Source organism: Ictalurus punctatus, chromosome 20, assembly GCF_001660625.3.
Source record: "Ictalurus punctatus breed USDA103 chromosome 20, Coco_2.0, whole genome shotgun sequence".
Lineage (NCBI taxonomy): Eukaryota > Metazoa > Chordata > Actinopteri > Siluriformes > Ictaluridae > Ictalurus > Ictalurus punctatus.
The window spans coordinates 23,182,727-23,195,226 of NC_030435.2; the positions used below are offsets into that span (position 1 = coordinate 23,182,727).

Sequence of the window (12,500 nt, forward strand, 5' to 3'; positions counted from 1 at the left end):
CGCCCCCTAGCTGGAACATGGCCACCTCGAGCTGTATGTTTTAGGAAAATACCACTCGCATAGTTACTTTCCAGAGGGGGTCATTTTTCAGGGTGACAAAAATAAGTGTCTTAATTCGTCTCACAAACAGCAGAGGGCTCTAAAAAAAAAAAAAGACAAACCGCCCCTTTAAACGTGTTCAAACCTCGTGTTAGATCTCATCTCGGGTACCTCTGTGTGCTTTCTTGCAGTTGAAGCTCACTCAGCGCCGTGGAGTCGCTGCAGCACGTGGGTTTGGCTGCTGGTTTTGCCGAACTGGAAACAAGGGAAGCTGCTAAACGCTGCACTCTGATAGTCATCTAAAACATTCAAGCAGCGAAAATAACAGCTATAATTCGATTAAAACTAAATCTGTGGCCTCATCACAGGAAAGTGTCGAGCATGTAGAGTGTGAAAGAGAAGTGAGAGACGTGTGGTCAAGTGCAACACCGAGCACGTCTAAATTTATATTCTGTCTCGGCTGTGACTAAAGGCGAGACAAATCTTGATCTTATCGCAAACACCAAGTCACTGTGGGCGTGTAACTGTCTATTAGAAGCAGCGGTAGAAGAACGTTAACAGCGACAGAGGAAATTAAGAATGAAGGATTTCTTTTTTGTGAACTGATTCACGAGTGAGGGACGAGTGAAGATTGGGTAGTGTTGTTAAAGTGGATTTGTAAATGTAGTCTTAAACCGCGGTCAGACTAAATGAGAAGTCTGACAAAGATACTTGAATGAGAGGGGTTCGGCTACTTCCCTGGAGACCAGGCCTCGTGTTGGGCAGAAGCGCCTGAATGAGCAAAAGCCACATGTTAGGAAAAGCTCCATGAGTAAGCAGGAACTTCTAGATTTCTAGGCAAAGTCTAAGGATGGACAGGGTTTGGGGAAATCCCCAAGATGACAATAAGTCCCTCAGTGTAACTTCATGATTCCCATTGGTGTGCAAAATCTTCGGGTTGGGCAAAGTCCCCATAAAGAATCCCTGTTTGGTTAAAGCCTCACGATGGACAAAAGCCACAGGAATTAGTGTAACTTCCGGAGGGGAAAAATCTCAGACAGAAGCTTCATATTAAGCTGAGGTGTGATCATTTTGGTCTTTGTTAACTAGCTAATGTTAGCTTGTTTACTTGATGAGCCACTGAATCACAAGCTACTTTCCCCCCTAAAATGAATCTTAGCAGGCCTGCTAGCACGCTCTTCTTGTACACACAAACACCAACAGAACTCAACTGGTTAGAGGAGTACTATAGGCTGGTATATACTGGAAGAGAAAAAACAAAAAACCACACCACAACGTTCTGACTTATCCAGTATAAATGGACGCCGTTCTTAGAAGTGAATCAAATGAGTCAATTCAGCTCAAAGGATTCCAGAAATGAGTCATACGGTATTAAAGGGCGTCACTGATTCTGGGTCCGATCGTCGACCAAAACGAAAACTTGTCTGGAAAATGTACGCATCCGAAAGTAAATCTGTGACCTCGTCGGGAAAGTGTCGAGCGCAACCGAAAAGTGCGTCTAACGTTACATTCTACCTCAGCTGTGACTAAAGCGAGAGAAATCGTGATCTTATCTAAAACACCGAGTCACTGTGGGTGTGTCACTGTCAACAGAAGCAGCGGTAGAAGAACGGTAACAGCGATGGAGCAGATGAAGAAAAATGATTCCTTCTGGCGAACTGATTCACAAGTGAAGGACAAAAAGAAGATTGCGCAACGCTGTTAAACTGGATTTGTAAATGCAGTCTTAAGCCTCGGGCGGACTGAATGAGAATTAAAACAAGTTTGATAATAAAGCCACTTGAATGCGTGGGGTTCAGCTGCTGCCCTGCAGACCGAGCCCCATGTTGGGCAGAAGCCCCTGAATGGCACTTGTTGGGTATAATGCTCATACCTCAGCTTAACACAAGGCTTCAGGCCCATCAGGAGACTTTGGGTGAGCTTTTGGATGGGCGTTCATGGAGTTTGTGCCCAACACAATCTCACTTTAGCCACAAGCTCCTGGTTTGAGGAAAGCCCCATGATGTGAGGTAGAGTCAGGTAAAGTCTCATAATGGACAGAAGCCCCACATGGGCAAAGCCTAAAGACAAGCAGAAGAAGCCTCTAAAGAAGCCTCTGATTCATTGATTTTTGGGTAAAGCCCGGGATGGGTAGAGGCTCCAGGAGTTGCAGGAGCTTCTGGGTACGCAAAGCCTCATGAACTAAGGGCAGAAGCCACTAGTTTCGGAAACACTCCAATACCATAAGAATCGAAATGGTTCGAGGAGTACTCGAGAATGTAAACCCACAAGTCTGTGGCTTATGCGGTATTTCCAAATGACGTTCAAAAGAAGCAAATCTGTGTGTGAGTCATTGTAAAGTGAGTCATGCGATTCGGGGTCCGATCTTTCAGCAAACAAAAATGGTTTTGTGTCCCGTGTTCGGAAAAGACGTACGCATAACAATACACGCCCGGATCTTCAGATCCTTGCTTTAAATGAGAGAGTGTTGACCTCATTTCTAAATAAAAATGAATTTGAAACAATTCTAACTTCCGACTCTGGAATTTTTTTTGGGGACTCCATCGGAAAAAAAGAAAAGAAAAATAAAATCCCTTCTGTCGTTGAATCCACCTTTGAGCGCTTGACGTCAACTCTGTGCTTTTCTGAAGCCAATCAGAAGCCAGTAATAAGTGAGAGGTAACCAGCATGTGACTATCAGTAGCTAACACACCAAGATATTATCACCGTTTCCTGGAGTTAAACCCAACAGGCCCAAGTCACCCACGTCTGGGTTTAATCACACATGCACACAACCCCGATTTAGCCCTGAGGAACAGTTGTGGAGGAGGAAGAACCATGTAATTAACCACCTCTGCTGGTTTAAAACAGGGAATGAGCTCACTCTGGACTGTGGCGTTACCTTTAGTCTTCCTCGGAGATACAGGACGGAGAACTGCGCAGACTCGGGTTCTTCGGCATTTCTTCAGACGTTCTCTCTAGACATGTGTGATGGGCTTCGGCTTGTTCTAGCAGTCAGTGAAATAAAAGCGTGTTTGTACGTTGTTTTTTTTTTTTTACCTCATAAAACTTATTTTTCCTCAATAGTCTGGATAGAATTTAAGATTACTTATTATATCAGTCACAACACCGTTTCTAACGTAAAAAAAAATAAAATAAAAAATTCCTGTGGGTTTGCCCTTACGAACGTAATTTAAAGTGAAACTATAATCATCATGTATCACTCAATCAATACAGTTACAGGATTCAAGCAGAGATGCTGTTTGATAGCGTTTAAAGCGGCAGTAAGCAACATTTGAAAGTCAGCGAGTGCTAAAGTAGTCACTACTCGCCAAACACACCATCTTCCAACAGTGTGATTATCTGCTGTTATCGTCGACGTATACGTATTTAAAAATAAATAAATAAATACGAATAGCAAACTATTTGCGCATACCTTTATCAGTAACTGAGTACTAGGTGAACTATGTAGGATATAATTGTTCCTGTTAGCTAAAAAAGTACAATAAATTCAAATTACTATCACCCAGACACTCTTTACCTGGCTGTCTTAGTCGATATGTTATACGCAGATGAATTATCGTGTCCCGTGTGAAATCAATTCCTGCGTACCAAATCAGATTTTTGTTTTATTCAATCAAATTTATTTATTTATTTATTTATTTTAAAGCGGGGGTAGTAAAAAAAAAAAATCTCAAATAAATAAATAAATAAATGATGACCTAAGACTAATAATCCTAATTATAAGCTGAGGGTTCAATCAACAGTGAGGGTTTTCTTTCCTTTTATTAATATTTAGTATTAATATGCAGTAAAGTATTTTTTGCTTTAAAAATGTGCATACGCTTAAGCGTGAGCTCAGCCCTGTGGGTAAGGACAAGAGCTGTCCACTAGGAGCTGACTAAAAGGTGACAAAAAGAGTGCAAGTCTGCCACCTACTGGACATTTGAAATTGAGGCGAAATCAAAATGACTCCATCAGGATATTCAGCAGGTTCATGGGTTCTGTGTCACATGCAGTGGTGGTTGAAGGTTTGTGAGAATTTGTAAAAAGAAAAAAAAATCATGTGCAAAATAGAATAGAATAGAATTGAATTTGTTGAAAAAGAAAATGTGAACAATTATTGGCACCCTTTTAGTCAATGCTTTGTGCTACCTCGCTTTGCTGAGATAACAGCTCTGAGTCTTCTCCTATAACGCCTGATGAGGTTGGAGAATACATGGCGAGGGATCTGAGAGCGTTCCTCCGTACAGAACCTCTCCAGATCCTTCACATTTGGAGGTCCATGCTGGGGGACTCTCCTCTTCAGTTCACCCCACAGGTTTTCTATGGGGTTCAGGTCAGGGGACTGGGATGGTCATGGCAGGACCGTGATGTTGTGGTCAGTAAACCATTTCTGTGTTGATTTTGATGTATGTTTTGGATCATTGTCCTGCTGGAAGATCCAACCACGGCCCATTTGAGGCAGTCAGGTTTTCATTTAATATCTGTTGATATTTGATAGAGTCATGTTGTCCAGGGGGTATTCCAGAAATCAGGTTATGGAGTTACCTGGGTAAGGTTACTCAGAGTAAACAGATAACCCCAACTTCCGGTTGCATAACCTGCTTTCTGGAATAACCCCCAGAGCCGTAGAGTATAATTACACGAGCAAAATAAATGAAGAGGTCAGTGCCATTCTGACAAAAATAATATCAGATCTGATTTATTTATTAATTTAATTTATTGCTTGGCAGGGTCAATGTTATGGATTAACTTAAAAGACATTTATTTCACGCGCAAAACTCCTAAAACATCCCTCGAATATTTATTGTATATTCAGATGAACATCGCTGTAGTTTCCCTCCACATCACAAGATGGCAGACTCGCTATTTTCGGCCTGTTTTTTTCTACTTCCGGTTGCACGCTGCTCCGCCTCTTCCTTTTCCTCAGTGCAGCGGGAGCAGTATCGGAGTCTGAAGACTTCATCTCCTGATTAAAGGAGAAACTAACGATTAAAAAAATGGTCAGTAAACAAAGCGAACACACAAAATATGTTCTTTAATAGACGGTCCGACATCTCGCGCACGTTACGGCGCAATTTTTAGCTCGGATGAGACTTTAATTTCAGTCGGATGATGTCGGATTTGTTTTTAAATCGGACTCGCCGTGGTCTGAGTTTAACGACAGCGACGTTTGGCATTAATTATTACATCATAAATGAAGTGTGACTTGTTTCCCTCCCCCATCCTCTCACTGGAAAAGAGTGAATTAAAATAAAAATCGTTTGTGCACGTGCGTCATTCATTTAAAAAGCTTAAAACCGACACGCTTCCGGGGTCGCCGTGACGTCAGAAAACACGTGCGCTCGAGACAGCAAATAAGCCTCTGATGATTATTATTTTGAATGAGTTAACTTAATAATTAAATTGTGATTTTTTCCCCTCAACTCGACTGTTTCTAGGGTTTTGTCAAGGTGGTGAAGAACAAGGCGTATTTCAAGAGATACCAGGTGAAGTTCAGGAGGAGGAGAGGTGAATTCAAGTCATTTCTTAGTTACTTTTATGTATTTTAACAATCATATCAGCTGCATGCGATTAATTAAAGGACGTTTTTGTTCAACGAACTGATTTTGTTTTGTTTTTTTTCCTGCAGAGGGGAAGACGGACTACTTCGCCCGAAAACGCCTCGTCATCCAGGATAAGAACAAGTACAACACGCCGAAGTACAGGATGATCGTTAGATTCTCCAACAGGGATATTGTTTGCCAGGTGACGTTAGCTAATAAACATTTAGCAAATTTGTGCTGTTGGTAAATTCCCCATTTCCCCACTGATAACCTTGTACGCGTGCCGTTTAGCGTCATTAACGCCGTGTGTGTGTTTCCTCAGATCGCGTATGCCAAAATCGAAGGCGACGCGATCGTCTGCGCTGCTTACTCTCACGAGTTGCCGAGATACGGCGTTTCCGTGGGGCTGACCAACTACGCTGCTGCCTACTGCACCGGGTTGCTGCTGGCACGGCGGGTAAGAACTGGTCCTGTTCGCTGCCTAGGCAATAAAAATAAAAACGCCATGTCATGCCGTTAGAGGAAAATGATGGACGGCGGAGTAGTATGGCGACGCGGACTTACAGTCACCGCTCCACAGCACGTCCTATTCCTTTTGTTTTGTCTTTGAGAAGTTCCTAACCAGCACTGCTGTTGTTCCTCTGCAGCTGCTGAATAAGTTTAATCTGGACAAGGTGTACGAGGGCCAGGTGGAGGTGACGGGCGAGGAGTTTAACGTGGAGAGCGTCGACGGCCAGCCGGGAGCGTTTACCTGCTACCTGGACGCCGGGCTCACCAGAACCACCACCGGGAATAAAGTGTTCGGAGCCCTGAAAGGAGCAGTGGATGGAGGACTGTCCATCCCGCACAGGTCAGGACACAAGGGTTATACTGTACAGGACGTGTGATTTTCACATGACTAGTAGGTACGGTAAAATCAGGTCGCACTGGCGCTCCGAGATGAAGATCTTGCATGTGAGAGACTCTTTGGGTCTGAACAACAAAGCGAGCGAAAGCATAACCTAGAAAACAGGAATAACCAGGAGAGCGAAAGCATAACCTAGAGAGCGAAAGCATAACCTAGAAAACAAAGGAATAACCTAGAGAGCGAAAGCATAACCTAGAAAACAAAGGAATAACCTAGAGAGCGAAAGCATAACCTAGAAAACAGGAATAACCAGGAGAGCGAAAGCATAACCTAGAGAGCGAAAGCTGACGTAGACAATAAAGCCTGCTGGCGAGCGAGAGTCGACGTAGAGCACAAAGCTGACCAAATTAGCAAAAATACAAAGTGAAAGCTGGCTTAGCGAACAAAAGCTTAACTTAGTGAGCGAGAGCTGACTGCGAGAGCAGAGTTGACCTAAAGAGTGAAAGCAGTCTTAATGAATATTAACCTCGCGAGTCTGCACAAGCAAAACGAAAGGTGACCTCGCGAGCGAGAGGTGTGACCTAGAGCGCAAAGACAGATTAGAGAGAGGGAATGATAGCCTGACCAAAACCAGCACTAGCTGAACGATCGAGCGAATAAAAGTCTGACCCGGAGAGCAGAACCTGACCCAGTCTGCGAAAGCGTAACCGAGCAAGCGAACGAAAAGCTGACCTGAATATCACAATCAAGCGGTTTATACATTTTATACACAGTGGAAGATTAGACGCGTTACCCAAGTCGCTCAGGCGGTGCTCACGCTCGCGCCACGTCTCTGTGTTTTTCAGCACTAAGCGGTTCCCGGGCTACGACTCCGAGAGCAAAGAGTTCAGCGGTGAGGTCCACAGGAAGCACATCCTGGGCTTGAACGTGTCCGAGTACATGAGCAGCCTGATAGAGGAGGACGAGGACGCCTACAAGAAACAGTTCTCCCGCTTCATCAAGAACGGCGTCACACCTGATTCGGTAAGAGGAACGAACGCGCACACACACACACACGTTTATTCGCTCAGGTGATGTCCTGCAGCGATTTCAAGACTGGGCTGAGTGAAGCTTCACACACACACACACACACACACACACGATTTAAAGTTCTTCACCGTTCCTGAAAAGTGAACATCACTTTTGTTTTTAATGTTTGTAAAAATGTTCTAGCGTTCCATCAAAACACTAACGAATCTTGTTTAATTAACACTTATAATGAAAAGACGCAATGCTTCTGAGGCTGTTTTATATCAGAAAGGGATTATATTTCAGATATCTTTACAGTGCTGTCAATCATTCACTTCCAACATGCTTTAAAGAGCGAGTGGTTTTATTTATTTATGTATTTATTTATTTAAAGCAGGACGTTCCGTTTCATTCAGACGCGCTGATCGAGGTTTAGTTGCTGTAATAGTTGTGTAACGTGACCGCGTGTTTGTTGCAGGTGGAGGAAATGTACAAGAAGGCTCACGCTGCGATTCGTGAGAACCCAGCACACCAGAAGAAGCCCAAGAAGGAGCTGAAGAAGAAGAAGAGGTGGGTTCCGGAGCTCTGTGGTCCACAGCCACTAGGGGGCGACGCATATCTGGTGTTTCATGTGTTTTAACACGTGCCAAACCCACAGGAAAAATATTAAGGTTTCTGGAATGTTCTGTGTCTCAGGTGGAACCGTGCGAAACTGACTCTGGGGCAGAGGAAGGACCGCGTCGCTCAGAAGAAGGCCAGCTTCCTCCGCGCTCAGGAAGCGGCGGCCGACGACGAATAAACACACGGGACCTTCCAACGCTGCTCCAAAGACGACGTGCGCACCTTTCTCCAAATAAAAAGATTTGGGAAAAGTAACGCCGTGTCCTCGTTTTCAGAAATTAGAACTTTTTGTATAATTATGTCAGAACAAAAAAAAAACAATTATTGTTTGTGCTGAAATATATATCCATTTTTCAATTTGATAAGACTAAACACAATAATCTAATATAATATAATTGGGCACTAATATAATTGATCTTTTGTTATATTTATTTATACCAGGACAAAGTAGTGAGGTGAAACATTTGAGGTGGTTGTGTGTGTGTTTTTTTGGAAATGGAGAATTTTATTTAAAGGGATTACGTAAAGATCAAGTCCAAATGGTTGGGATATATATAAATATAAATAATTAAAAACACCAGGCACACATCTGCGACAAAATACTTTAATGTGCAAAGTCATGCATTTATACTTCCTTTTTAAAATAGAACAGTTTTTAATCCTTAACCAGCAGCGGCGATGTTCAGCAACACGTGATGGCACAGGACAGGAGGCGAATACTAAACATAACAAAAAAAAAAACACGTCTAATAGAGTCCAATCCTAAAACCCGAGTGAGATCAGACTGTGGTTTATCTTCCCTCCAGACGTGTCTGAAAAACCTGACAGCGTAGACGTGTAGAGACGTAGAGCCGGCACGGACGACGTCTCCGCTTTGAGAACGTCGTCTCTCCCTTTTCGTGTAAGTCGTACGTGGACTGTAACGGCAGCATGCAGAACGAGGATCCCAGCGCTAATAGTGTGTTAAAAAAAAAACAAGACGTGACTCGGAAGAGACCATCACAGTTTTGTAGTAGAGGTGTGCATCGGGACCGAGATTCCACAGGACGAGAGAAAAAAAGTTCAATAGAATTGAGCGTTGGAAATGAAAATTGGCGTAATTTTTTATTTATTTATTTTAACTGATATTAGGCAAAGAAATCGATTGAGAAATCCGGCGGACATGTCGGTTCAAACGTCCCAGGATGCAACGCAGCTAGTTGGCGATGTATGAGATGACGAAGCCATGGCGTTGGCGTTGTCCGATCCTGACGAGAAGGCGACAGAGCTGGACAGACTAAAGGACTAAAGCGCCGCTGCAGCGCTCTGTAAGTAGAGATGACGCGAGGGCAACAACCCGCTTTGTCGCTATCGGGACGGTGTTTGTCGTTTTTGTAGATGACCAGCGACCGATAAGAAAACAGAGCGACGTCGTCGCATTTCGCTGCACAGTCGAAGATGGCGCGTTAATTATACGGAACGAATCGGAATATCCGAGTCGTTCGGCGTGGATTCCTGCAACGCGTGTTTCCAGTCATTTTCTTTATCCTGGTCGAGGTCATGGAGGTTAACGTTTTGAGATACCGTACGGAGAAACGTTCTACAGCGGGATCGGGAATTTAAATCCGGTCCCGTACGCACCTCTACGTCATCGTTAGTGCATCCTTCAGCGTTTTTCTTTAATTAACGGATGCAAATTGTTTCATTTCATTAAAAAAAAAAAAAAAAAGCCCAGAATGATCAGTGATCACTCGCGTATGGCACAAATGTGTTAAACACACTCACACACACACACACTCTCTGAGCTGATGTTAGACGAGATACTGTCGTCATTTAAACTCTCCTGCTATTAAGTATGTTCCAATATTTATGCCAGTTGTCGGACCATCATCATCATCATCGCCTCAACTTTGATCCAGGTTTATGATAGAAAATGTCCCGAAGCTGTCCTGTGGGCAGAACGTGACCTGGTTCACTTAAAATGTTAACCGTTCGGAATAATAATTTGAATATGTTAATTAGGCTTCATTTCTCAAGCTTGGTACGAAATAATTTATTCGTAAACCGTTAGCATGAGGTTAGTTTGGGGGCGGGGATTCTATCCTATCCTATCCTGTCCTATCCTATGAAATTCGTGAGGAGTTACTGCGATTTTATATGCAGATTACGCCAACTGTTCAGTGAAGACAAAAGTAATAGCGCCCTACAAAAGGATTTAGAAGAAGTTTTCGTGCACGCCAGGCCTAGGAGGCGAGTTTTCACGTTGCTTCTTTTTTTTTTTTTTTTTTTTTACGGGAAGAGGGCAGAGCCGAGAAAATCTATTCTAAATAGGGGCGGGGTTAATTTCCAGCAAATACCGAAACGCTGAAATATGTACGCGAGATGGCTTGCGTGGTGAATTGAATTCAAATGATTATTATAAACGGAAAAAATAACGCTTTTAAATATCATAATATTACAAGCAGCACCTTTGATCGGCGTGTCGGAGAATAACAGGAAGTAGGAGAGTTCAAAGAGTGACACAATCGTTACGTCAGCGTGTGGGACACCAACAACAAAAAAAAAAAACCTCACACACACACACACACACACACACACACACACACACACAGCAGCACACGGCGAGCTCACAGTGTGTGCGGTGTTACGAGTCGATGGTGTGCGAAATCTGCTTCCAGAGCAGCATCTTCAGGTTGTTGAGGATGAGCGAGTGCTCCATCTGCATCTGCTCGCCGGAGCCCGTGAGCTCCATGCAGGCGTTCAGCTGTCGCTCCAGCTCGTCCCGCAGGCTCGCCGGCGCCCCCTGCAGCAGGAAGTCCTCCAGCGCGCTGCAGGCCCGAGCCAGGTTCGTCCGGCTCGGCTCGGCGCCGCAGCGCCGCTCGGTCCGGCGACACGATGCCCTACACTCGCCGCTGTACACGCAGTCGGAGTCTTCCTGGCACGGCCGAACTCGCATGACACGTCTGAAGGCCTCCTCCGGCACGACGTGTCGCCCGTCCAGGAGACGCAGCTCGTAGCGCTCGGTGTATCCGAAACTTCCCGGCTTCATGTCGCACAGCAGGAAGGAGCCGAACGTCCCGTGGAAAACGTCCTCCACCAGCTCCAGCAGCCCGATCGAGATCTTCACCTTGCGAGGCCACGACGGCGCGAAGAAGTGGTCCAGGCCGCGACCGACCACAGCCGTGATCCAGGGTTTGAGCGCCGGCGACAGATCGAGGCCGTACAGCGGCGTGTATGCGACTCGCTCTACCACGTACAGGTCGCCGCAGAAACCCAGCAGCTTGGGAGTGTGACTGCGTCCCTGCAGAACCACGCTGAGTAAGACCTCGTCCAGCTGCAGGAGAGCCCACGCCGATCGGGCTTCCGGGAGAGACACGCGCCCGTCGTTATCGGCATCCGCAAACGACAGGACCAGCGAGACCAGCGTGGTGAGGTCGGCCTGCTCTCCGACCTTCGCCTAAATACCAAACAGAGGCACGAAAAGCAAAAACAGGAAGGAATTGATTATGCAACCATCACCATGCTTCACCACTCGTACTTAACCTCATCATCATGCAGCTCACAAATACTGTAAGGTCACTTCTACACCTATTAGTACGTTTGTCCCAGAATGCAATTTTCTTGATGTACTTCTGTCATTGCACTCATCGCTAATCCCCGTTCACGCCCGTACCTTCACGTGACCGTGCACCATCTCTTTGAACTTCTCCACCGACGTTCCTCTGGTGGGTTTGTCGAAAAGCGTCGGCTCCTTCCTCGGCTCCAGCTCTTCTCCCAGCTCGTAGTGCAGCACGTCGCCCGGCCAGCACCTGATCACCGCCTCCACGTCGCCCCAGCTCGCCGTGTACACCTGACGCGCGGAGAGAAACGTCACCGATCTCGTCTTCGCTCGGCGCGTGTTCTTTTCTACGACGTTCGAATACGTAATCGAGCTCGGCAGAAGTCGAAAGTGATATGATAAGACTTGAGTGCAAAAGTTTGTACGCCCTCCTTTTGAAGAAACCGACATCGGGTCCAAAAACCAGAAGACTCCGAAAGCCCACGTGGACTGTTCAAAAAAGCCTTTTATTTTCCGTTTCGTTCATTTTTAAGAACGATCCGCTCCTCGGTTCCGTCTTTAATCGGTTACAAAATATTTTTATTAAAAAAAAAATAAATCAAAGAGTGACAAAAGAATCAAAACGATACGTTATTTCTAACTTCGCTTGCCTTTAAGAACTACACACGAGCGTCGAACGCTATGGAACCAAAGGGAGAGGGGGCACAAACTTTTGCACCGGACCCTATGCGTATTCCTCGCTGCGTCGGAAATGCACGGACGCATCGGTAACGGCGTGTTTGAGTAGAAACTGCTGCCGTGTGCGTAATTCCAGAGCGTGAACGGTATAAAATGGTTTGGATCCGCGACGTGTTTTGGGGTTTTTTTTTTCCCCCTGAAAGCTCTCACCTGATTGTTGGGTTTGCTGGAGAGACACCTC

General features: G+C 45.2%; 2 protein-coding genes across 2 annotated transcripts in view; one reads left to right on the forward strand and one right to left on the reverse strand.

The window, feature by feature from the left end:
* Positions 1-4,959: 4,959 nt before the first annotated feature.
* rpl5a (ribosomal protein L5a) lies at positions 4,960-8,294 on the forward strand. Its single transcript, NM_001200281.1, is given in 8 exon segments — positions 4,960-5,024; positions 5,463-5,532; positions 5,654-5,769; positions 5,890-6,024; positions 6,215-6,417; positions 7,260-7,437; positions 7,901-7,992; positions 8,119-8,294. Coding segments are annotated over 8 exon segments (900 nt in total). The 5' UTR covers positions 4,960-5,021; the 3' UTR covers positions 8,222-8,294.
* Positions 8,295-8,633: 339 nt separating this feature from the next.
* Positions 8,634-12,500, reverse strand: part of dipk1aa (divergent protein kinase domain 1Aa) — a 12,175-nt gene continuing 8,308 nt past the window's right edge. Inside the window, exons 3-5 of the mRNA XM_017496131.3 lie at positions 12,470-12,500; positions 11,696-11,872; positions 8,634-11,479 (exon numbers count right to left, since the gene is read on the reverse strand). The exon at positions 12,470-12,500 is cut by the window's right edge and continues 77 nt beyond it. Coding sequence (XP_017351620.1) covers positions 10,667-11,479; positions 11,696-11,872; positions 12,470-12,500 — 1,021 coding nt within the window. The 3' untranslated portion in view covers positions 8,634-10,666. The remainder of the gene's footprint in view (positions 11,480-11,695; positions 11,873-12,469) is intronic.